This window comes from Xiphophorus hellerii, chromosome 24 (genome assembly GCF_003331165.1).
Source record: "Xiphophorus hellerii strain 12219 chromosome 24, Xiphophorus_hellerii-4.1, whole genome shotgun sequence".
NCBI lineage: Eukaryota > Metazoa > Chordata > Actinopteri > Cyprinodontiformes > Poeciliidae > Xiphophorus > Xiphophorus hellerii.
This window is the reverse complement of record NC_045695.1, coordinates 1959479-1987076: the sequence shown is the minus strand read 5'-3', so window position 1 is coordinate 1987076 and position 27598 is coordinate 1959479. Positions and strand designations below refer to the sequence as shown.

Sequence of the window (27598 nt, the reverse complement as noted above, 5' to 3'; positions counted from 1 at the left end):
TCCATCATATAATCATGACTGAACTGTGTCCCTCTCACAACATATCATTGAAGATGTTACATTACAATTAGTATATCAAATGCAGAACTAGTATTCGAGTGCTAAACACATTTCTCAAAGGGTACGTTTACATATATTTGTAAAAAAAAAATATATATAAAAAAAAGAGCAAGTCAGAAATAAAACATGGATTGTGTTTTCCCCGTTTTGGGGGATGGGAAGAGGTGTGGGTCGATTTTTTTTCCTTTTTGTTTAGTTTTTTTTTTTGTTCTTTTTTGGAGGGTGGGGGTGATTCTGCTATTTACAGGTGAATTTAGTTCCCGAAAGGAGGAACCGGTGGGTGGAGTTCACACAGGATAAGATCAGTAATCAGGTCAGAGTTTAAATGGCGAATGTTTGGAAATAAAACAGGTCGGATTTTGGTTTGATACCTGAGGTGTGTGTCTTTTTTTTTTTTTTTTTAAGACCTAGATGTGCAGCGCCCTCCACACTTAGAGACAGTCTTGTTAAAGTTGTAAAGAAATAAAAAATAAAACTTTTTTGTCATAGGAAATTAGAAAAAGGCCATTTGAGCACCATTCACTGCGTAGATGTAGAAAATAAAAATAAAATTGCAAAATCATTGACCCGACAATTATCTCTAATGTTTCTAATAAAATAAATGAAAAAAAAATTTTAATTAAATTTGCTTTAAAGTGTCTGACATTTTTCCAAAACATCAAAAACTAACTTAAAACAAAAACAAGTTTTGAAATTAATTTTGCCTTCTGAACAATAAACTGAACATCCAGTATTTTCATAACATGAACAAAATAGTCTAGAAAAGGGAAAAACAAAAACATAAAAATGGGTTTGCACGCTTGCCTTAAAAATGCAATCAAATTTCGATTAGCAAAAAAACAAATTCTATATTTCTTTTTGCTATGTCTAACATTTTTCATTTAATGTTTAATAATTCAGTGCCAAAAACCAAGTGTCCGTCTGCCTCTATGTTGGCGGACAGCAAAAAAATCACACAAAGTGTCTAAAATGGTCCACGACCCACAGTTTGGACACCGATATATAAATGTGATTTGACAAAGACTCCTATTTGCTTTAGCTAAATTAGTCCTGAAATCACCTAAATTTACCCAAATGTACAGCCAAAGTAATAACTAAATAAAAAACGTCATCCCCATGGCATGATGCTGCCATCATACTACATAATAAAAAAAAGAAAAAATGTAGACATTTTAGCCACTGGTGCCAGTAATTGTGGAGGGCGCCGTCTTTGACTTTTATTTCAGCTGGTGATGAATGTAACAAAAAAAAAAACAAAAAGAAAAAACCTCAAATGGTCTTAAAAAGAAACATTTGGCGAGCTTCCTTGCATTCTTTCACGGCCAGATGAGAGGACTGGTTCCATATTTATGACCTCTCAGCAAGAAAACTTAATCCAGGACATGGAAGCAGATAAACTGTTAACGGATCTTATAAGAAAAGTAGCGCTTAAATATACTTATTCAAATGCACAGAAATCCTTGAGATACTACATGGTTTTTCATTCTTTTATGTATTTATTCCTGGAGGGGGGAAAGAAAGGGTTTGTTTTGCTCAAGGGATTTTATTCTCCCCCATTTTAATTTGTTTTTAAATAGTGCAACAATGTTCGGAGCAATAGCAAAAAAAAAAGTCAAAGTGGTGGGGAAAGAAAAACTAAAAAGAAAAGAATTTATGAGCCCAAACTCATAAAAATCATAACTGTACCTGGCATACTTTTCAGAGTATTTAAAAAAAAAAGAACAACATTCACACACATTCGCACAATATATTCATATTCATATATATATATGCATATAAAACACCAAAAAACAGAGGAACTTGGTTGCTGTGGCGTTTCCCAGTGGCTGAAACACACAGTGTACATTGTTTTTCGATTTTTATTCTGTTTTTTTTTCTTCTTTTTTGTTGTTGTTGTTAGGAGCTATGTATCGAGAGGCTGTGCTTGCTCAGGGCGCGAGGCCATCACAGCCGGGCCACGTTCACGAGCCGCCGCCCAAAAAGCACAGGGAGGGAGGAAGAGGAGGAGGAGGAGGCGCTTCGAAAACCAATGTACCGTACCTGAGCTCGACACCCGACGGGGCGAGCCTTCACCGCTCTGAAGCAGCCGCCTCCGTCTGGGGCCTGGCTGCTCTCCTCCCGACCCTCCAGCCTCTTCCCCTACCAGTAGTGAGAGCGCGCTGGCGCCTCGGAGCGGAAAGCGCTTCTGGGTAAACGGAAGAGGATGGAGAATCAGGAGACTGGGCTGCCGAACATGACCGAGGTGGTTTTGTTTTGTCGGGGGGAGAGGGGAAAGTTTGGGGGTGGGCGCTAGGTGTTGAGGGATGGGTTTAACATTCGGGGGAGAAGATGAGCAATGGCAAGAGAGGACGCTTTGTCCTTATGAGTAGGAGGAGGAGTTCTGGCCGTCTTTGGAGCGCGCCTCGGCCTCCAGGTCCTGGTCGTCCTTCGTCTTGATGTCTTGGTAGTCATGCGTGGAGGCGGCGGTCTTCAGGTACGCCCAGTTAGCCGCTAAAATCATCAGGTAGTGGATCTGAGAGCAGAGGGGACATTTCAGAACTCAAAAGTACATTTTGGTCTCTATTAAAATGACTGCAGTGTGTTTAAAAAAATATATTGTTTGTAGGAAATGTGGGAAAGTTCAAGGTGTCTGAATATTTTTACACATTTAACTAAAGGAAAAAAAACAAAATTTTGTTGTAATTTTGTTTTAAACTTTTACTTTCTCTTATCACCACCTTTCTAAAACAGTTTCAAACCTCTCTCAATAAATTCTCAAAAAAAAAAAAACCCTCAAAGAGTCTGATTATAAGTAGCCCACTGATGTAACTACACTGTGTTTTAGGCAATGTCCTCACTGAAAGCAAGGAGTGAAGACTCTACAAAAATATCCTGATGAATCTGTGTGGAGAGTTCAAGAAATATTGCCAATTCAAGCGCTGACCTGATGTTTTTCAGGTAAGAAAAACGTCTTTATTTTTTCATTGTGATTGCTTGTTGTGTTTTCTGTCATCATAAAATGCCTGCCGATATCCGTGGATTTTCCTCCTACACTAAAAAGAATTGGTTTGTTTGACAGGAACTTTGTACATTAATACCATGCCATAAATAAGAGCTAGCTGAAAAGCTAAGGCAGATCTTTCTTGGTGTCTGAGCCAAATGAACAAGAACGTTCTGGACTTAACGTCAGAGAACAAATAGAAATATCTACTTGTTCTCCCTAATTATGTTAAGTGTCATTAGTAACTACAGTAAATACATTTATTAGGCTAAAAAAAGCTATCCAAAACAACCTGAATAGCTGTGAAAATGTAATTACCCTCCTCCTTAAATTAAGAGCTAAATAAGATTAACCACCTTTCTTAGTTTAATCCCATGACTTCCATACATCCCATCCAAAGTTTATTACTGCACCTATAAAATCAAGAAAACTCTTGATTTTATAAACAGGAAGTTGGCCAAATGATCAAAAAAAGAGAGAAAAGGTATAGCTCTGACTTAAATGTCCTAATCTGAACAAAACAATTTCTAAGCAGTCACAGTGAGAACCATTTCCATATATGGCTGAAGAAATATGTCAATGCTGCCAGTCCATTTTCATGACACTGTTCCTTTAAAAGATCAAAAAGCAAAAGGCATGTAGGTGACCCAGCGAAATGTGTGTTGAGATGTTTCATGATTTAATTTTTTTGGCATCTCCATTTCCCTGGATGCAAAACACAAAAGTCCGCCTCCACAGTGGAGTAAAACACAGACGCTCACACACACACACACACACACACCCAAACACGCTCGCATAGCAGGCCGCGGGGCAGGATTTCAGCTGATAGTACAACACATTTACGTGAGAGGTGCGGTTGCCGTGGCAACAGATAAGCACACCATAGCAACGTGCATATTTTGAGCGGTGGGTTATCAGAGCAGCTCACCAGAGCGATGACGGTGGCTCCGGCGCCGGCCAACGCCACGATGTAGAGGTGGTAGGACAGGTAGAACTGAGAGGGGGGAAAAAACGGATTTTAGGCAAGTTATACAAGAATAAACTGAAAAAAAAGTGGAAAATTAAAAAAAAAAAAAACACCCACTCACCTCGCTGGTGCTGCAAATATCTGTCAGTGTGGTTCCACAAGCCTTCCCGGGTGTTGCGTTCAAGGGAATAACGCCTGCAGGATCAAAGAGACGAAACGTTACCAAACGACAAGAAGCTTTTTTTTTTTTCCCCTGATTGAAAGTATATTGAATGAGGCTCAGAGAAAGATTAAAGGAAACGGGGCTGCTGCTGCTGCTGGGAAAATATGGGTCATTATTCTGAATGAATTTCCACCTCATTTCGTCATATAGGCTGAAAATACATTTATCAACGTAATTTGGCCTCTTTCTTGTTTCAGTCACAAAGAACTATAATCGCTCCTCAGTTTTAGCATCAGCTGACAATAATTTGGAGACTCCCACTAATTGGGGTTAATATTCTGAAGCATATCCTTATCCTACTTTATAGTCCGGCCAGCTGTCTTTCAGATGTGGGTCAAATACTGTACATTGTTCCATCAAACAGTGAACCGTAGAACTACAAAATTGGATTCTCTGTACTTAAACTGCATTTTTTTTCTTTTCAATTATTTTTTACCAGCCTGCTGGTTTGAGAATCAGAGGCTTTGACATCAGATGCTTCTCTCTGAGCTCCTTGATCAAGAGGAGTCGCTCTTCATCTTTGAAGAAACGCAGCCGTGCATGTTTTGCATTCGCTCTCTGAAGCTGCAAATGCAATATTCAGAAAGGAGATGCATATAACATCCCGTGCTGCTGGAGAGTGTTCCTTCCCCTGAACTTTTTCACAGATGCTATTTAATGGATCAAAACAAAATGGCACTTTTTTGCTATGACGATTTTCAACACTTTAACCGCCGGATTTTGTATTGCATCTTTTGACTCATCGTTCGTTGTAAAATAATTTAAGCTCAGTCAAATTGGATGGAGAGCATTTGTCTCAAGTGTTTTTTTTAGCACCAAAACAGGGTGTTTGAGGCTAGCACTAGCATGTTTTGCTTTGGAGAAGGTGTCATCAAGGGAATGCGCAGTGTTAGCCTTCCTCCACATATTGTGTTTTGCAAGTTGGCTAAAAGGTTTGCACATGTTTGCAGTGCCCTTTACATGGTGCAAACAATGCTTTCTTTCTACAGCGGCTCCTCCAGAAATATTAAAAAACTTCCTAACTACTTCTCTGATTATTTCTCTCCTTGTTATTGTCGGAGGGCAGCCATATTTGCAGCTGTTCCATTCTCAGATGGTGGGTTGACGATATTGTTTTTGTGTTAGTTGAATACGTATTCAACTTAGCAAGGTTCTGAGAGCTGAGGTTTTGGAGGTTAAAGCTACAAAGGCAGGATATTCACTCTTAAATAGAAGCATTGCGCCTTTGTTTTTATTTCAAAAACGTGCTTTCATAACCCTGCTGCCCCTTGGGTTCGGCTCCAGCCCACCTGATACTACGTAACTGTAATGAAAATCTGTCATCTTTAATTGGATCAAAAGGGCAAACCCCAGCTGGAGCATTTAGAGTGTCTTAACCCCATTATTTTATCCTGAAAGTCAGTCTTTACCTTCGAAATCTTGATAAAGACTTGCAAATAAGCAACAAAAAACTCTGTCAGGATGCAATCGAGGCATAAAAAGACTCTTGAATTCGCAGCTCTCCCCACCTCCGAGCGCCACCCCGGGGTGACCACCCACACCAACCGACCTTCCCAGAGAACCAGAGTGTGAATGAAAGCATCAGCGACTGACCGTACTGCCTGACATCCACACAGATGGAGTCAGGATACGTGATGTTGGAGTCTGGAGATCTCATGGCGGCGCAGGTGTTCCACATGTTAAAGAAGAGGAAAACCGGGATCGCCGTGAAGCAGAAGATGGCGATAAACACCAGAGCGAAGATGTACGTCAGGAACATGAACTGAACCGAGGAAAGGAGGAGGCAGAAGATGAGATATTATTATTACGTTGTGATGCACTGAAGAATTAGGCTCATGATATTTACTTAAAGTCCTCACCATCCACCCACTCATGCATCACATTTTGCTTCCATGCTAATGTAACTGGACATCTGCAGTAATTAACTTAATCAGACAAGGAAGGACAAACTGTGCCAAAGAAACCCTGAAGGCTGAAGCGTGAATCAAGAATCTAGCTTAAGAGTACATGATTAAAAACATCTCCGCATCTTTATGCCACCATAGTGACTTTGTATTCTAAAGAACAAAATGGAAGTAGCTACGTCTCATTTATTGGCTTTAACATACGAAGGCAGTGATGCAGCGTCCACAGATGGTCGTCTTAAAGTCGCTCTGCAGCTCCTTCTTGATGGCGCTGGTGGTGTAGAAGCCCTCACCCAGCAGGAGAATGGCGTAGACGAAGAAGAAGGAGGCAATGCCGTAGATGATGTACTGAAAGATCTGGATCCTGGACGCGGCAAACAAATGATTGTCAAGTTTATTTCTGCTTAGCACATTTTAAGGCTTTGCTGATTGATATTATTAGTGGTTATGTACTGTAGGTCTGGATGTTAGGGTACATGAAACATCATTTTTCAAAGCAGAATGTCTAAACAGGAAGTGAATATCATAAGGATGATGGACTTGTGTAAATCAGACAATAAAGGCCCTTTAACAGGAAATTGTCAGTGGATCAGATGGATGTACTCAGAATATTTATGACAAATATCAAATATGCAGGAAATAGGGATGATCTCCATGTAAGGAAAATGAAAAAAAAAAATTCTACTACAGGATTATGGATTGGATTCTTGGTTTTAAAGGAAGGAAAAACCCAAAGTTGAGGGAAGAGGATGTATAGGACTCACACAGCAGCGAGGGTGGCGTGGTCACTGGTGATCCTGGAGAAGTGGTTCTCCAGCATGGTCAGGGTGCCGGTCAGCGCCACGTGGCCGCAGCCGCAGAACAGGGCCACGCCTGAGAAGCAGAGGATGGTGGCCACCAGCGAGGCGTAGGGCACCCCGCCCAGACACTTGATGCAGCACTCGAAGCATCCTGCAGAGGGAGACGAAGAGCCAGGCTGTTTCCACTTTTCCTGTTGCATTTAGCCACGAGAAAGCTCACAGCTAAGAAAGCATTAAAGAGGATCTGAGAACAAAGAATTTAGGTCAGATATGAAAGAAGGCAGATGGGGGGGAACAGAAGAAGAAGCTCTGCTTCAGTTATGTTTTTATAAGAAAGAACAAAGAAAGCAGGCTGACATCCCATAGTGACTCTGCTGACGACACTCGCTGCAAAGCTCAATGGTCTTATTTATCCTCTGCATCAGGCATGTTGAGCATCTTTCACAGCGAGTTGGAGTGCTGAATTTTGCACCACCTACAAAAGCCCTCTGTGTAACATTTTTTTTCTTTTCTGTTTAAGAATGCCTCATAATCTGAGCTAGAGTGATCAAATGCATGATGTTCTTTTTTTTTTTTTAGATGGAAGTAAATGTGTGAATTTGCCAGTAGAACTTCCCAAAGGTTGATGAAAAATTAAAAATCCCTGTTTTCCGATGCTGAATAAGTACATTTGTTTTCAGCTTCCTGTGTGAGGTCTACAGGTGCTGCAGATCCACCCTGCTCCAGAATCCTCCCTACCCCCCCACCCCCCCAAAACAATCGGGAACAAAAGGCACCAAATACAAGAGCTGCATGTTATATAACATGCAACTCAGGAGATAAAAATAACTCTTGTGGCAAAGCAGGAAGTTACTCTGGGAGTAAAAAAGACAAAACGAACCGTCTTGTGTGGCTACGTTGCTGTTTCCATGACAGCCTGCTCCAGTTGCCAGCTAGCTGATGCTCACAAGTCGGCACAGGTTTTGGTGCCGACTTGGCGTCCTCTGTGTGGCTCTCTGCGCACACCATTATCTGTTCTGACGCGCTGCCCCAATCGCCAGTGAACAACGCACTCGGTTGCAGTCGTGGCCCTTCGTGATTTCTACTCTACGCGACAGCTCGCCTCGCCTCTAAGAAAACATTAGATCCACTCAAATATCCACACGACCGGGGAGCCCGGACCTGCTGACGGCTTTTATCAGCATGGACCTTCATCTATACACTGTGACACCTGATGGCAGAAGTATGGAAAAATACAACTTCAAGGTTAGCATCAAACGCAAGAGAAATCCTCAGAGAAACTCTGGATTTAAATGTTGAGGCGTGGTAGAGTTTACGGCCTGCAGGCAGTTGCTGTTGATGGGTTTAAAAGAGCCAATTGATTTAAGCATCCCCAAGGGGAGCAATAGCAATCTATAACACTATACAAACTAAATGGAGGTTTATTTACTCTACAGTTATCACCCCTGCTAAAGACGGTAATTTGAATAAATATATTAAATAGGGAATAAAATCTCTCTAATATTACTGGTAATACAAATATTGAAGAGTCTACAAGTTAAAAACATTTTTTTTACTGATCTAAGACTTCCTGTTCCTCCAGGGGGAAAATAGTACATCACACTAGTCCCTTTCTCTTTGCTTATTTTCAAAATGGGAAAGACAGGAAAACATATCAACAGTGTCGTCTTCATATGACAGACAATGACTTCAAGAACAGCTTTTTGACTTTAAGACAGAAAAGCAATAAATACTCCTACTACTGGTAAACTAATGCATAGTTATATTGTAATATAGATTTTTTTTTTCCAATTTAATGTATTTTTTATCAACATAATACAAATTAAACATTGAGTAAATGTAAGTTTTTAGGATGTTTGACTGCTTTTCTCTCTGTAAAGTAACACTGGAGGTCAAAAGCATAACTCATTCCTGTTAATGCACATTAACCAAGAGTTATGCCCAAAATACCCACATTTCTGTCTGTTTTATGGCCTTTTTAAATAAAAAAAATGTCAGCTGCAAAAACATCAGTATGTTTTTTATTATTTTTTTTATAAAGTATTAACTGTTACTTTCAAATCGCTCTGCAAATTTAACAATTCTAGCAATTATTACATTTATTGCTGCTGTGTGTTTATTAATCTGAGCTGATTTCATGCAGATCAGCTCAAACATCCTTTGTGATGAACTAAATATTGAACTTTTGGTCATTTGCTATTTATTTTATTTTTAAACCAAAAGTTGTTCCGGCTTCCACAGTGTAAGCATAGTTTACATCAAACAGTTTTGATCATTTTTTTCCACATCCAGATAAGAAGTCTTGTCAAAGTTGATTCAAGAAGTTTGAGTCATAATAAAAGCTCATCCTTAAATCTGAAGGAGCATCATCTTCCTCCTGCCTTACGTAACCCAACGGAGGCCCGTTACGTAACGGACCCAAATCCTATTAATGTTAATGAAGGAAGCGCGCTGGTGGAGGAGTCCAGCTGATGAAGCTGAACGTCTGGACCGAGAAGCGGGCCGAGGCCTCCCGGATGAGCCGCAGCCTCTCTGGCTCACCGGTCAGCACAGCAACGCTCTGAAACATCACCCTCAGCGAGGCAAATTTGAGCGTTTTATTTTCGAAACAAGACGGAAACAAAAGGAAATCCTTCCTTTCGAATTCAAATGAAGAATTTCCACCTTTATCTTCCGTCGTGGATGCGAGTAATCTGACAGGATGGGAGCCTTTTTGGGACAAATCCCACGCCTTCGTGGGAGCTATTTAAGGGCTTTAGTGTTTCTGCTTTTAGCTCCGTCTTCTCTCCCCTGGTTCCACGCTGCTTCACGGATGAATTCACAGGTTCCTCTTGAACGACGGACCCGACTCTCCCCTCTATCCGGTCCTTCCACTCCCCCCGGCTGCGACTGCCAGCCTCGGTTTAAAAGTGCGCTAATGGGAAGCAGGCCGGCCGGAGTGGTCAGCTCTGGCCGGCCCTAATGGAAATCAATGGGCTATTCATTAGAGCAGAATTTAGGTGACACACCGAGGCTGGCCTATCTGCCTCGTTTTATACCTCGCTGCCTCTGTCTTCGCTCTACTGTCTCCTTTTCTTTGAAATATGGCCGCTTGTCGCCGTCATGCTCTATTAAGCCAGCTGGAGTTAATCACCAAGACACTATGTTACGCTCCTGTTACGTTATGGCGTCGTAGATCATTTCAAATAACTTTCGGCGGGTCCCCACCGAAAGATTTCACCTTTCTGTTCACGTTAGGAGGCAGGGCGGCCCAGAATTTGACAGACGATAAGCAAAGTTCAGGATACTATACTGGACTATATTGGGACAGTTTTCCCGCTTAAATGCCGACCTCAATTTGTGGCTGACAGCTAAGCGAAAGGGTGCTTGCTTTTATTGCCTTTTCATAGACAGCTCCGAAACAAAAGGGCGATAAAATGAGAAAGAAAACCATGAAAGAAGAGGGAACGTGTAGAACGACTAGAACAAGTGAGGAGAAGGAGGTGAGAGGGGAAAAAGGCAGAGCGAGAGAAGGATGGGGAAAGCGTTTTCTTGGCCCTGGGGCCGGCGAACGCCAGTTGCCATAGCAACGTGTTACCCACGACCCACTTCAGTCCCTCGCAGCCGCTTCACTCCGCCTTCACACGCGAGCAAAACCCAAAGATTGGCGTGAAGCGGCGGCTGAAGCTGAAACTAAAGCTGCGGAGTGGTGGTCGGTTCGTCTATTCATGTTTTCTGATCTGATTCAAATCGAAATTATGTGAATGGAGAAAAACATCAAACTTAAAAATGTCAGCTTATGTCTCAGACTCAATCCTTTAGGTATCCTAGTTACATTTTACACCTTTAGTTTTAATTTTAATACCATATTGGCTGTGTTGAATAAAAAAAGAATTAACTTGCCAAAGGATTATTATTTTTTTACATTTCTAGTCCTCATGTTAGCCTAAAGTGGCTAAGCTACCTGCTAGAAAAGTATTAAAAATGCAAATTGTTTTTGTCCACATTTATGGAGCATAAACTGACGTGTTGCTTTATTGCAATAAATAGATTTCTAGCACTAGCTATTAATATTTATATTATCTGTTATAATGTTACAAAAAAGAAAAAGGGAATGTGCTGAACTGTCTTAGACTTGTAAATGATCACCTCCTTTCCATTATAAATTCTTAGTTGCTTCTTTTTTATATATTTTCAGCTGAATGAATGTTTACAGTAAATATTTTTAGCAATATGTTTGCACATACTATGTTTTTATAGTTTCTTTCTGATCATGTACTTGACTCGTTCTTGGGTCAAGTATTTGGAACCACTGTTTTGTTGTTGTCAGATCCTTGTTTTTTAATTTCATTTGGTTCATAATTACAAAAAACTGTCACAAGATTCAGCCTGCTTTCAGATTTCTGAGCCTGAATGTGGGTCCTCTTTCTATCCAACTAACTAATCATTTATGATAATAAATTCATTGAACACATTGTAAATAGATCATAAAAGCTTTCATTCCTGCTTCCTTTTCTAAATAATAGACAGCTCTCTTTCCTGATTCTTCATATTCATCCTTGTTTTTTCCCCACGTTCCCATTTTCTGCCTTTATATTTAAATCTGTGCCTTCCTATTAGACTGGTGAGCGTACTCAGGCGCTGTGACTGAATAAATAATGCCTCGCAGGCCAGAGATGCGCTCGCAAACAGAACCTGTCACCAATTGCTGACATCTTTTGTGATTACGCTTCGCATTCTGTCAATCACCCGACACCCACGGTATGAAATAATCCCTCAAATGCATGTCGTCTTACAAACTTCATTGTCACAGGAATTGAATTTGGAGCATTTGTTAGAAAAAAAAATGGCTTCCAAGTCAGTAGATGCACAGGAAAAAAAAGAAAAACAGGGTAAATAGTGTTATTAAGGCGCGGTGTCTGTTAGTTCTGGATAATATTGGCTGAATAATGTGCTGTTTTTTTTTCTGGCTACATGGATTTTATTGTTGTAATGCCTGCAAATCCTAAATACAGGATAAACTCAAACGATGAGACGATTATTTCCACTGTCATGACTCTTCCTACTACATCGTTCCAGTTAACATTGCAGTTCTTTGCTTTTATTTTAAAATGTAAAACACTGAAATTCAACTTAAATTCATGTAGGAAGGAGGGATAATGAATGGGGAAAAAATTACGTACATGAGGGACAGGGAGTAAAGAAAGAAGAACAAAATGTGCAAACATTTTTCTAGACCTAGAAAATGCTGAAAACAAATCTCCAAGGTTTAGGGACGGCAGAGGAATCCCGTTTAAATATCTTCCTTCAATCCAGATTCGCAGCGTGATTATGTCCAACTGTTAGTGCGCGCAGTACATCTGCCAGAAATAACAGCCTTAATAAAGCTTTCTGAATATTTCAGTGACCGATCTGGTGCCCCCACATCCCCCTCCGCCTGCGGCTCCATTCAGATCTCAGAAACGCTGTATTCATTATCGGGCAATAACCTCAGAGTGCATCATGGGTAGATCCCTGCGAGGGAAGGGGAGGACCTCGGAGTGGGAAACGGAGAACAAAAGGTGTGGGATAAATGGCTGCGTCACATCAAGATGAAAACAAGGTCCCATCTGCTTCATGGAGGCCGACCGCAGACACAACAACAAAAATCATTGACACGAGCTCCGGAGATTTCACTTCAGTTTAGGAATAAATGTCCATCTCAGACTTAATGACCATCACATAGAAAGGAGCAGAAAAAGTAAGACAAGTATACCAGAAATAAAAAAAATGTTCAAAATGTTTACATCTGAACAGAGTTGTGAACAACTCTGAGAGGCACTTCAGATGATATTATAAAATACTATAAATGTTTCTTATGTGGCGATTGTTTTCTCTCACACAGTGTGACGTCATCTCTGCTGCCAATATAAATAACTAATGAGAACTAATGACAGGAAGACCAGAAAGAAAATCGGTAATCAGCCACAAATGTCCCATTTGTTTATTTTTCAGAATTTCTCTTTAACCAAAAGGTTCAGTCGATAATTAGCTTCTTTTAATGCAGATGGAGTCCTATATTTCATATTTTAAGCCATAGATATGAAGAAAATAAACAGGATTACAGACTTTCCACATAAATTCTGTAACTACTTAAAAGAAAATAACTATGAAGATGTCACAAACCTCTCAATGCGGTTTTAAAAACACAATGTTGAGAATGTTTTCAGTAATGGTGGCTGAGGCTTAAGAGGATATAGCCATCACTGTTCCCAAAATATTGTTGTTTTGCTTTCTTTTTTTTTTTTTTGTTCTATTTTGTGGCAACACAAAACTGACCCTAATCTGCTATTTGGGAGAAACCCGCTGCTGTTTATGCAGCGTTATGCAGGTCACAAGGTCAGCATGTGGCCAGGCATAACTGAGATTGATGGCCGGAATGTGCCTTTAAACCCCCTTCGCGGATCTCTGCGTGAGGATCAATACACTTATGCCGCAGATTAGAGAAATATTTCTTGCTAATGCTGCTTTACATCCAAATTAGCACACATTAGTGTGTTTTTAATAGACTGGAAAAGCCACTAAATCAAGCAATTACTATCCTGCCTAGATTGCAGAGTCCCTTTTTTCAGTTAAATGAGTCAATTAATTGAACTGAAAACTATGTATGACACTAAAATGGTTAAAAACAACTCATTATCAGTGGCCAAAAACTAGATAAAATATCAGAAATATTAGGAAAGAAGCACCTGCCTTGAAAACTATTTGCTTATAAAACCCTGCAATACAATCCCAAGTACAAAGCAAAGAGCAGAGGCAACACTGTTAGTCCCACCAAAATGTAAAATGGCCCCTCTGGCTACAAAGGCTGTGCCTTAGTGGTTACACAACCAACTTGGCTAATGTCACTTTTTCTCCAAGAAGTCAAAGAAGTCATCTCTTTCTTTCACCCCTCCTCCCACTTCTGCCAATGAGATTATAGAGATTTGGTTTCCAGCTGCAGATGAGCACTTTATATGTGTGTGTGTGTGTTAAGTGTGTGGCCTAAACCATGATGTGAGTGTGTGCACAAAGTCTGTTGTTTGGTAGCACAAAGCCGCTCCCTGCGGAGGCTTCCTTATGACTACAGAAACACAGCAGTGCTCAGAAATCTAGAAATAAAAAATTTAGAAAATGCTTCTGGTTTGTTTACAGGAGATTGTGATTTCTGTTGTGTATTGGCAATATGTATATTTCCAATGCATAGTCCTGCAACGTCTCCACATTGATTTAAGTACATACTTGTAAACAAAGTGACATTCAAGGAGACATAAGTCGTCTAATGGAGTTTAGACCAGTTTGTACACAAATGGACTTGGTGTTTGGGCTATTTTAACTCATAGTCCTCTACTTTTGGTCATGGAGGTACCAAATCTAAGATAGAAACTCAATCACCTTCTTCTCAGCGACACTCTCCAACTTATTCTGGGGGATTTTAAGGCCTTCATCGACACTCCTAGTCGTTTTCTTAGCAGGGCTACCAGGAAGCAACCCGATCGAACCGTTTTGCAGCTGACCAATCATCTCAGCTGACCCTGAGATGATTGATCTCTTGAAGGCTGAGTCTATCCATTCTATATAGAAACTTTGTTTGCGTTGCTTGTGTCCAGAATCTCGTTCTTTCAGTCATAATCCAGAATGTACACAGTTGGGTGTATCAACAGCTGTGCTTTCTAGTTCAGCTCTTTCATCTTCACAATAGATTGGAGCAGTGGCTAAATTACTCCAGACCAGGCGACCTGATCTGTTTATCCATCTCCCGCTCAATGACCAAGGCACTACAGCGTCCAGTCAGTAGGTCTTGTTGTCTCCACATCACTGAATGGTCTCAGATTTTCTCACTTGAAACCTGTTTTTCTGTTTTTATATTCTACTTTGGCTAAGACGGTAAAATGGGACAAAAGCAAGCAAAACAAAGAAATACAGCACCGTAATATTCAGAGCAAACTCCACATGCCGCACAGTGACTCATCAACGTCCATTTCAGCCAGTGATGTCAAGTGTTAATCAGCATCAGGCATTTTATGGGCTCTGGGTGAGAGCAGCAGATTGAGCATCAGTAGGTGATGGAAGACGGCCAGATGAGGCTGGCATCAGTCAGGAACAAGACCTGCTGGGCCAACCTGCCACTTGCTGCTATTCATCAACGGCAGACTTGACTGCAACGTAATCCCGCACACGTTAGAGATGCCATTCCTATGGCAAGCGAGAAGTGTTAGATTCCTGTAGTCTGACCGCAGTGGTTGCATGTCAAACTCCTGAAATGTGTTTGGTTTACAGCAGTGGTACTGAACCCCCGGGCCGCTGACCGGTACTGGTCAGTGGACCAATTGGTACCGGGTGGTGGAAGAAATAATTAAATATTTCCGTTTTATGTATTATTTGAGTTTGGATGATCTTTTATTTTGAAAATCCTTCAACCGGATTCTCTCGGTTACATCTTGCGCGCCAACATTGAGCCCACAAGCAGCAAAATGAGTAAGAAACAGATCAGATTCTTTGGAAAGTTTCTTTGCGAGGGGAAAAAGGCCCAGAGAAGAGACAGGAGGATGGATTTATCCCGGTAGGTGATTCCTACATTCCAAGCCCGCTCTGTGGCTCGCTGATGAGGGAATGAAGCTTCAAACTGCTTCTCCACTAGAGACCAGGCTCCCTGAGCATCAGCAACACTTCCGGTCTCATTGTCTCTCATCTCTCCCAGATGGACCGTTTGGTTGCAGAGAAACAAGCTCAGGGCTCCATTCATCGTTATAGTGAGTTAAAATTTTCACGAAAGTAAAATGTTCGTTTTTGTGACGCATCTGTATCTTATTTTGAAGGGATATGTAGACGTTACCATAGCGACCAGAGTCAGAGAGCGTTAGGACAGTGGTCGAGACAGATGAGGAGTAGAGCTTGTGAGTTTTAGGTCTGGTTCACACGGCACGATTTAAGGATTGTCGGCCGATTTTCCAAACCTCTGAGACCACAGAGCCGATAAAAGTCCAACAGGTTCGGTCGGTTCGTGTGTTCAGACACACGACAGGAGCAACACACCACAGAACCGATTCCAGAGGAAAATCTAGTAAAACCCCAACATACCAAACGTGAATTTATAATAATCAAACACGGATGACGATGTAGAAGCAGCAGTGATAGTTTGTGGCTCATTTTAAGCGATAAAAGACGAAACAAAAAGAAAAGGCGTTTGATAAAAGAGGCGGATCAGCCGCTCTATTTGCTGCACTATGATTTGGAGGTGTTATGTTTTTTCGTAGTTAACAATTTAACTGAATAAACATAACCACATATAATAAACATGTATAAATATGACCTTTACATATAGTAATAAACATTTCCACATATCACCTCTGATGTCCGCCGGACTCAGTTGCCATGTCAACTGTTTAGGATTCCTCTCCGTTCTTACGTCACCACGCTTTCTGATTGGCTACCTGTCACATTCAACAGGCTGCGTTCTCGCTCCCAGTCAGGGAAAACCCCACAGGCTGCGATAATCTGGCCAAGACAATGTTGAATATGCCCGATTTTAGATCGCACATATTCAACACACCACCACGTTACACAGCACACACTGCAGGACGCTGTAAGATTGTCGTAAAGGGAAAATCGGGGCAAAAAAAAAAAGGCTTTAGCTGGAACGCCAACATGCAGAAGCATTATCTGACGCCCCCCCTCTCCCACCCCCGAGCCGCAGTAAAATGGCAAAGTCTCGACCGGGTCCGCGGTAATAAAAAGGTTGGGGGCCACTGGTTTACAGGACGAATGGGCGAGATTGGTTTGATTTAAGGCTGCAGCTGTTTGCCAGTCTGTCTGGATCAGATGTGAAAAGTCTGTTTTTACCCTTTGGTTTCAGTGTTGGACACCATTCCTTGTGACTAGCTTCATTTTCCATTACAGGTTTTATATTTTAGTTTATATATATATATATATATATATATATATATATATATATATATGTGGCGCATACATATATACAGTATATGCCTAGCACAGTGCCTAGCAGTGCTGCTAGTGCTGCTAGGCACTAGCAGTGCTGCTAGGCACTGTTGCCTAGCAGCAATCAGGTCCTTGTTTCCAAATCAGGACTCTTTCTCTGTCCATCCATGCATCCCTCCAAACCGGTTTCCATCTATTCATTCATTCATTCATTCATTCATTCATTCATTCATTCATATTTTCCATGCAAAGCCTGACAGCAGTGGAAATATTGCCATGAATTTGTCGTAAATGTTTATTTATATTCAGTATTTAGAGTAAAAAGACTAAAAACGGAACAAGAACTCTAAAAATATAAAGAGTTTGACATTAAAACCATGTGAACAGAAGCAGTTTAGATTCTTTCATATGTTTTTTATTCATTTTAAACCTTTCATCAAGGAACATTCAACTTTATTCGGCTCAAGTACAAAACACTGCATTGTTTCACCCTCGCTACTTCTGCCAAACGTAATTGGGACCCAGATTGATGGAAAGGGCAGTAGGTAAGAGACAGCGGCTAAAAGTAGTTGTTCTGCACTGCATTTGAGATAAATGCAGTCAATCATAACACCTGAGATGAATCCAAAGGCGGTTCAGATACAATCCTTTGCTCTGCTCACGCGAACAGAAGAAAAATGATGGTGCCGAGAGAACAGGAAGCGCTAAATACAAACACAGCGGCGCACAGCACGGTTCTCCACACATTTGTGCAAAAATAAGCCATGTTTTTTTTTGTTTTTTTTTTCCTTTTCGTTGCAAGCGAAGCACTCCCAGAGACATTCCCCTCAACCACTCCTGGTCACTGACACGTAAACAAATGCAAGCGCACATACCGACAGTAAACCTACACAAACACGCGTGTCCAGATGGAGGCTGACAGCATGCTCTGGGCAAATGGCTTCAAAACGAGGAACACATGAGCCTCTCTCTGTGTGACGGCTTTCACATGCTTCCACAGCCTCACACACCTCCGGGGCGAGGGTGGGGGAGAGCGGAGAGACGGGTGAGGGTGATGATGGCCGGACTGGGTAGGAGCAATGCGAGAAACAAAGGAGGGATGGTAAAAATTAGGGCTGCAACTAATCTTTCATTTATTCTGACGATTAGTCGTTTCATCGGATAAAAAAAATTGGCTAATTCTGCAGATTTTTCATTTCAGACTCTTATATGCAATAATAAACATACATTAAAAGATGCAAACAAATAATTAAATTCCTTTTTTAAATAAAAAGAAACATTTTATTGCCTATAATAACAGCAATTCTTTAGTGAACGCTTGGTTATTTCTAGCAAAGGATACAGGAAAGGAAATGGTTTTAACATCAACATGTGAAAAGTTTTCTGCTTGACTTGGGCACCAATACAGTGTAGCGCTGATTAACTAAGTAATAATTAGAAAGCAGAAGGTGCTTAAAAATATGTGTTTCTTTACATAATTTGATCCAATTGGATCTAAAACTGTCACTTGAGGAGTGAAAATATTAAATATTAAAATATAGGTAGGGGCGTGCTGTGGTGCCTTAGGGGATAGCGCGACCCGCATTTGGAGGCCTTGAGTCCTCGACGCGGCCATCGCTGGTTCGATTCCCGGACCCAGCGACATTTGCCGCATGTCTTCCCCCCTCTCCTTCCCCAGCCTATTTTCAGCCTATTTTCATATAAGGGACACTAGAGCCCACAAAAGACCCCCTGCAGGGGAGAGAAAAAAAATATAGGTAGAAAATATTTACAAAGATTTTTTTTTGTCTAAAATGCAAAATGAATACTTTTCTTATATATTTTTGACTTGTCTACTCATCTAAGAATGTTGCTCTTTCTGCGAATGGCCTTGTTTTTGAGTCTGCATACTCCAGTTGACGATTAATCGATTATTTCAATTATCGATTTATCACGATTAATCTGACCAATTATTTTAGCCTTAATCAAAATATCAAATCACAACCAGATTGTTAGAGAATTCAACTCAACAACAGCATGTTTCCTTGCTCCATTTGCGAGGAAATTGCCTAACGTGTTTGCAGCGATTTCACTAATTGCAGAGGGAAATTCGGTTTTCCAAATATCGTCAACAAAATTTCAGGTTGTGTAAGTGAATCATTTCTACAGTAAGGTCAGGAAAACCGGGGAAGGAAACCCGGCATAGCCCAAATGTCAGCAGCCACCAGCGAGAGAGGGGCGGCTCCTCTCTATGATCATCAAACGGGGGCTGGCCTTTAGATTCTGGCCCTCAGCTGACGCCCTGCTGGACTCTCACTGACCTTTTTTTTTTCTTTTCTGATAATGTTGACATGTTAGTCATAAGAAACTCATTTCAGAGCTGACAAACCTCCACACTGAAATCTTTGAAAGGTTTTAGCCCACTCTCTAGTGTTCATACTGATTATTTTATCTCCAAGGCAGACAGAGTTTACGCTCAGATTCACAAAACTAACCTCTGAGAATGGCTTTTTGCTAATTTCTCTGGTGTAAGTTAAACTCACTTCATTGAAAAATGTCATGCATCCTGTCCCTTTTCAGAGGATTCACTCCATGTTTATATTATACTGCAAATTAGATACAAAACCCTTAAAAATATGCTTTTGTTAGGTTTCCACTGGTTTTCCATTTCTATGGGAAAAAAAACGAATCATGAGATGCCAGACTACTACAGTCAGCTGGCAAAAAAAAGGTATTTAATGCAGTAGTTTTCTTCTGATATTGTAGGCAATGTTACTATAACACTGCCTACTGCCTAAAATAATTTATATTTAAATTATTTTAACAGCAGTTGAAATAACTAGCTGTCCCGTTTGATACCGTATCATCGTATTTTTATATTGTCAGATTCTCATTGCGAACTCAACAAATCCTTTTTCAAAACCGTTTGTAAAATTCAGCAAAAACCGAGATAAATAAAAGTCACCTGAAACCACTGTTATTCTGCTGAGCAGATGGAGCTAGAAGAATGAAAACAGCTGAAGCCAACATCGAGTCGGTACGCCACATGTGACATAAAAACAAAAACGAACGCCGATAGTTTTGCTCGTGGGTTTCAAAAATAGCCTGAATTTCCTAAAAATACCCGCAGAAACAGTCTGGATACAAGAAACATCTGCAGTCCAAACTGAAAATGCGTCCAAACATGTTTCGTTTAAAGGCTTCCAGGCCCAGCTCCTCTCCATCTGCCAACACTGCAACTAAAAACATCTTGCAGGAATAAAGCTCTTCAAAGCTCTCGCTGAATATCCCTGACATTATTAAAGATAACAAATAGCCCTGATTTAAGCATAACTCCAGTAGCAGATTCTGCTGCTCCAAACAGAAAATGCAACCAAACGTGCACCCTTCCAGACGGTGATGTAATGTGTTACGGTTCTGATCCGAGCATCATCAGGGACGGCGGCGTTATGCAAGAGCAGGCTCTAACAGGCTGCTCAGTTACTGCAAATTTAAGCACCCTGTTTCAGGAAATCGTGTTTAAAGCAAAGTAAAATCATGACGGTGTGAGTTGTCCAATCAAATTGTGTCAGACTAATTGAAGCAGGTAATTATGAGAGCTGATGATCCCTCATTATCACACAGTATCCCTGTGTGTTGGCAGATTACACATTACATCATTAAAACAGGCACAACAATCAATCTACGCCCACTGACACCATTCCTCTGTACCGGCTATAATTCATAAAGTTTTTACTAATCTATAACAGTTTTTTTAAAATTCTGTTTTCATTGTAGAACCATTGAGTTTCAACCGAGACAATTTATAAGGTAAATAGCTGCGTTGTAGCTATTTACTACGCTAACTTTAGCATAGTCATTGTGACTTTTTGCACCAGAAGACCTTCATCATGACATTAGTTTGACTCGATATAATATTTTATCCCCAAAACTGCATGAAACTGTGAGATCATACAGTATTTATGATCCTGCTGCCGTGGTGATTATCTATTTATTTAGTCACCTCTCGAGACTTGCTTTTCTTCAAGTGGGTGGATTATTTTTGCTAGTTTAGGACTCCGTAAGCTTTTTGAAAATGACTGCTTGTTTATTAATTTATGGTCAACTTGAATCTCTAGACAGTTAAGCTGACGGTATTTCTTTATGTCCCTTTTTAGATTCATGACTGTAGACAATGATTGGACAGCAACTACTGTCAGATGTACCATTTCTTGTTTCTAGTTGGAACTGAACTCTGACGTTAGCAATAGGGTTTAAGAAATAGTTGTTTTTAAGTTTGATGTGGGCAAACATTCCTTTGTGACGCCACTGGGCAGTTTCTGTGAAGTAAAGACACAGAACCAGAGTCAAGAATCAAAACACAAACATGGCCACCTTCTAAGATTTAGTTTGATAAAGAATTTGGTTTACTGTACATTTTTAGAAGTTAAAAGTTGGAAACTTGGTTATTTTTTGGCCTTGTTAGTAGTTCGATTCTGTGTTCCAAAGAGAGGAAGTCATCCAAAAGAGGTAAACAGATATTGATGCCAAATTGAACAGATGTTGTGTTCCATCTGTCTAGAAAGGAAAAGATACACGCAGGACTATGTCCAGACTCCTTCACCGGCTTATAGAACGGTGACAGAACAAACAAAACCTAATCAAAGTAAGGCTTGTTTCATCCGTTTCTTTACGGTTGTCTTCCAGTGAATGTAAAGGTTCCTTATCCTTTTATACTCTCCTTTTTCCTTTCCAAACATTACCTTTAAGATGAATACTTAAAGGTTTCATCTTGTGTATTTATCTAAAAAAATAAATACACCAACATACAGTATACTTTCTTCAGAGTAAGAAAGAGACACTAGATGTGCGCAAAACTTCTATTCTGCTAAAGTTGGGGAAAGAAAACAATTTCGCAATTTTGCGTTGTTTCCATTAAATATGAAACGCAATTAAAATCACATTTGAGTAAATTAGTTAGCACAGTTAATCATCATAAAACATGCCACGCCATCATCCTCCTTCTACTTCCTGTCGTCTTCGTAGTTTCTGCCAGCAGCAACGTCTGGTTGTTAGTCACGTGACTGTGATGCAAAAAAAGTGTTTCCATTGCAGTTTTGCGGAATACACTGATTTCAATACTGCTGAAAAACCACCTCATCCTAGTGAACAAACTCTTTATCAAACAATGTGAGTTTGTTTTTTTAGATTGGCAATTTTCCATTAAGCAAATTTATTTTCTTAAATACCAACACAGCTAATGATATGTTTTGAATAAATTAGATATTTAATCAATGAATAAAACATTCAGTTCAGTTTCTTTATAAGTAATCAGTCCTTGCTTTTTTCTGTATTTAATAAGTCTTTTAAATATATTGGTGTAGTTATTAACGGGCTACTTAGGCATTCTGTAGCTAGTGATTAGTTTCATGCATCTTTTCTCTATATGTGAATCTATTCCCTTTGAAATGAGATTGACTGGATCGAGCTTCGCAATTCACTTTGACACAAAATATTGTGTTTTCCTCTTTGATATCGTGAAAACTTGCATGAATCTGGCCTAATTTCTCATGAATATCGAGACGCACCACTCCGTCTGTGGGCCATGCAGAATGTCTACACAGCAGCTCTTCATTATGCATCTGGAAGTAAACGCTGCTCTCTGGCACTCACCAGCACAAGCTCCTTAAGTGACAGCTCTCGCCTTCTTGGCTCCTGCTGCAAATCTCCAGCTTCTTAACGAATGCTGCAAGCTTGGTCGCAGTCAAATGACTACACCGACAACATGCAACCTTCGAAAATATCTCACGGTCTTTTTCTCATTTTTGCATTATGAACTCACCTGGGGGTACAGCAGAAGCCAAACCGGGTGAAATAAACTCCCTGCTTCCATGGAAAAACTGAGATTAAGGAATTGAGAGGCCTAATAGCTAGCTATAAATACCATTGTCCTCCTGCTCAGCTATCTTCAGGGGCTTTTCAACAGGCTCACCTCCACTGTCAAATGAAGTGGCATGATTACAGGCTGTTATTGGACAGTGGTCGGTGTGTCACTGCTTTGCCTCAGGAGAGGATGATGTAAAGTCTCACTGCTCAGGGACACCCAACTTGTGTGCACCTTACAACACAGACAAGACTGTGACCCAGCAGTATGACTGGGCCAAGAGCCAAACCCTGCAGCATGAACCTCACATATTTTCACAGGAAATCTTAATATTGACCACTGATATCAGCAGACGTTAGCGACCACAGCCCTCAACGAATACCTGAAATCCATGAATGCTTGAGAACTCTTCTAGAAACTCTTATTTCTACCCATTTTACAGTTCAAACACCAAATATACCTTGACCTGCATTGATACGAACAGTAGAAACTGTCCGCAGAAACTAATATCAACAGTCTTCCTTACTGATGTTTATTAGCCAATCCTCACCAAGGAGAATGTATGGCGAACCTGGATTGGCTGCTTTTCAAGCACCAGCCAATAATGTCAGCTAACATTGTGTCTTGGTGTGTTTCAAAGCTGCATTTTCTTTAGAGTATTAAAGATATGCTCTACACAAAATCAGTACTACCTAGAATTTAAACATTAAGTAAAGTCTGACTGACAGTTAATAATAATAATAATAACAATAACACATCAAATTCATACATCAGTTTTTATAACATTCACACTTGACAAGTGTGAATGTCAAGTGTGCCAAACACTAAAGGAAAATGTTCATCAAGTGAGGTGAAGACAAATTATATTAAGATAATTTATTTGTCGTCATCTTAACTTCTGGCCACACTGGCAACGGATATTTAGCGAAAATGAAGTTTTCACTAAAATGAAGATGCATTTGCGCATCTTGTCCTCATATAAACTGAGTTTTTTTTGGTGAGAGAAACAAAATGGTAATGTTTAAAAATTGCTTTGTAAAATATTGATTTTTAAAAACTCATTTCACAGTGCATCCACGTGAACTGGATAATCGGAGAGAATTAAAAACAGTAGCACATTCAGTCACTTTTTATGCTAGAAGCCACATATGTTGGACTTTTTTCACCTGTTGACCATGTTGTTGCCACCTGAATAGTGATTCCAACACTTTTTTTTGATTGGAACACTTGTCAAAGAATATCTATTTAAAAAACAAGAAGTATAAAGTACATGGCAGCACGGCGCAATATGGTGCAAATATAATCATAATATTGGTTTGTTCAACATTTATATGTCACACAGTGTATTTTGAAAGAAATGATTGTTCTTTGATATATTTTAAAGCAATGCTGCAGGTCTGCGACTCATATCTTCATTGTCATATCTAGATTATTCTCAAAAATGCAGCCCTGGCCAACCGATTTTTCCATTTATCTCACAAGTCAGAACGGACATGTGGGAACTAAGACACAACCAGGCACACCATGTTGGAAAACCAGTTTCATCGCATACACTTGCTGACCACAGGGATACTCTTCGATGTATTCAAACACTAAAGGAAAATGTTCATCAAGTGAGGTGAAGAGAACTAGCAGAAGTGCTAACAATTAGAGATTCTAATCTGTTTCTTAACTAAGCAGACATGTTGGATTGGTGAGAAACATCCAGTTTTCCACCTCTGATGTTTAACTTTAGAAGACATTCCGGTTAGAAATCTGCTTTTGGTCAGCTGAAGGTTTTATCCTCCAGTCCACAAAATTCCAGTAGAGGTGATGACCAATTTGTAGTTTCTAGAGCCGTTTGCCACATGAAGTTTTGAATCTACCATAATCTACACAAACGAAGTGTAGATGCCTCTGATGGATAATATCCACCAGCAGAAGTGCTTTGTTATTATAGATTGATCAGGAGTCAAAATCGGACCAATTCTACAGTCAGCTGGTCCAAATAGGGATAAAAACCACAAGAAATTCAAATAAAAAAAATAATGTTGAAATGCATTTGCGAGACTGATTATATGAAAATAACTTTCTAAAAAGATAAATACACCAACATGTGACAGAAATGAAGGTACAAATTGATGGAAGGGATGTTTTGTTTTATTTAAAACAATAAAACTGTAATCAAGTGGAGTAGAAAATGAAAATAATTCACTTATTTGTGTTCAGGGCTCGAACAAAACCTTACTAAACTGGGAATAATGGAAGGAAATTGGGTTAATTGGCTTCTGTAATGAAATATCGACCATAGAAACTGAGGGGCACCGATGAATCAGCCCAGATTTCGGCTGACACTTCTTGTGAAACGGTTCTTATCTACGTCCACGGAGGTGTGAAAATCTGTTGACCATTTACTTCCTCTTTCTGGCCGTGACTACTTGGGGATTCATCGTCCAGGTAGTCCATAATACCTCAGACATAATTGACTCCAGTTCCTCCATCTTTATCTCCTCCTCCATCTCCTTCCTCTTTCTGCTCCGCGGTTCCTCTGTGAGATGTTCTGCCCGTCGAGAGAACAAATCGCTCTGTTGAAAAGTTGCTAAGTTCGCCAACTTAGCAACTTTTTTCAGACAACAAACTCAGCATCAGTCAAAATTGGAATTAGCAGGTCAGGCTTATTAAACATCTGGTGATCGGCCAGAAAACTGCAGTCAGTACATCCCAGGTAAAAACCCTGAGTTATCTTTGAGTTGATCAGGGGTCATGATTTGTTTTGTTTTATGAAATCAAACTTTTAAAATTGGGGTTAGAAGCACAACAAATGGGATAGAAAATTGGATGTTTTCTTGCAAAGAATGAAATTAGATGTGAGCATTCTTATGATCATTTAACTCCGTATTTTATTAAAACACAACCAGGACACACCAAATGTAACAAAAACAAACTTTAAGAGCATGTTCCATACAATCGGTTGTTTTTTGGAGGTATTTTGGTGACCGTGCAACATCACCACCTGCAGGCCTGGTATGGTTACTGCAACATTTTTTTTCTCTCTGTAGGCATTAATGTTTTTATGGTTATGTTTTTAGAAAGAACAAATAAAAACATGCTTTTTGTCTCTGACCAGCAATTTCCAAGCATGAAATATGACTTTAGCTCACCCAAACAAATTTCAGCCCCCAGGCCTGCATCCTCTTAAACCCGGCCCTGGATGTACACTCATACATTTTAAGGCTTAATTTAACCACAGCGAAGGGTTTTTGAACAATAAAAACCACAATAGGCTTCCAAACAAATCAGTCACATCCACTCTGCGTGGCCTTGAATCCGCCAACGCACAAAGACACGCCTACACACCGCACCGTGTAACAGGAGCAACAGTTTGGGTCTGATTTTCAATTTTAATGCAATTTTAAAAAAAACAAACAACAGGATCATATTTGGACTTTTTGTGCAGACATGCAATGACCGCTTTCATGAATATGAAACATTAACTGTGCGGATCAGGGGCTTCATTAACATGCACGTCTATGGGGGCTTGCAAATGATCGACACAGCCGACACTCTGCGCCAAGAGCGCCGCTGCTCCTTTTATTTTTCCAGCGACTGCAACTGATCCTTGCGGTCGCGCAAAAAAAAAAAAAAACCCACAAAAAAAAACCACCTTCTTTTGCAGCGTGGCGCATCAATCACGCCGCTGACAGATCAGCCCCAGAGCCCCCCGCCGATAATCATGGAAGCGGCTGCAGGAGGCGGGAGGATCCACCTGGAGGAGAACAATGCCGCCGCGCACAGAGCGCATCGCCGCGCATCGGCAGCCTCTGCTTTATCAGCCGCTCATTAGGCACAAAATAAGCTCATGATGGTGCAGCAGCGCAAAAGCAAATTGACATTAACGCACGCTCCGTAAACCCCCCCGCTCGACCATTCTGAATACCTTCCTCTGCCCACCACCAACCCACCAACCCACCAACCCATCAACCCATCAACCCACCCTCCACCTCTCGCTCCTCGGTCCGCCTCAGAATCGCGCAACAAACGTGACAAATACCTGCAAACACCGAGAGGATTATCTGCTATTTCTACCCCCCTAGAACGGGCACTTAAATGCCCCGAAATGATAACAAACCCCGGCGCTATTGTGTCGCCGTCGCAAGTAGGTTAAACCGTTCAGGGCTGGCGCAGACGCAAAAGGAAAACAAAAAACAAAAAAAAAAACGGAGGTGAGGGAGAAAAGGCGCAGATAACAGCGCGTACCTTTGCTCTCCTGCCCCTCGTCCTGGGTCTCCTCGGCGTTGGACTCCATGGCCGGTTTTGTTCCATCCATTATTTCACGCGGAATGTGGCCTCCTGGTGCTCGCGCTCAAACCTTGACGGCGTTAACAGTGGAGCCCGTCCTGGTGACTTGATTCTCCCTCACACACTCCTCCTCTCTGTCTCTCCTCCCTGTTTCAGCTCAGTACTCTCTCTCTCTTTCTTTCTCTCTCTCTCTTATACACACTCTCTCTCTTTCTCTATGTATATTAACAATCCAGCTTCAGAATGCAAAGGCGATGACAGACAGGATTTATTTCACCCATACAGATTAGTTCCCCCAGCCAAAAGATGATTGCAGATTAGCCTCCAAATGCACCTTGATGATTATGCTTTATTTCCACTTAAAAAAAAAATAAAAAAAAATAAAAATGGCTTTCCATCAGCAGCTGCACAGCCGCCTGCAGCTGATTGCTCTTATTATTTCATCCTCATTCAACATGGAAGGACAGGATGTTCAGGGTATGCAAATATGCAAACTCACGGGTAACCAGGCATGAATACTCTGGACTGAACAGAGCCACACATGCAGAAGAAGGCGCTCACCGCCCCCTCTCCATCTGGTGAGAAACTGAGAGTACAGCAGGAAGGGA

At 40.7% G+C, this 27598-nt stretch overlaps 1 protein-coding gene across 1 annotated transcript; it reads right to left on the bottom strand.

Moving 5' to 3' along the window:
* Positions 1-142: 142 nt before the first annotated feature.
* LOC116715844 (neuronal membrane glycoprotein M6-b-like) lies at positions 143-27154 on the bottom strand. Its single transcript, XM_032556537.1, has 7 exons — positions 26949-27154; positions 6899-7085; positions 6339-6498; positions 5824-5992; positions 4129-4202; positions 3969-4034; positions 143-2572 (listed from the first exon to the last, which is right to left on the bottom strand). The coding sequence occupies exons 1-7, from the start codon at positions 27016-27018 to the stop codon at positions 2420-2422; spliced, it is 879 nt and encodes a 292-aa protein (XP_032412428.1). The 5' UTR covers positions 27019-27154; the 3' UTR covers positions 143-2419.
* Between the last annotated feature and the right edge of the window lie 444 nt (positions 27155-27598).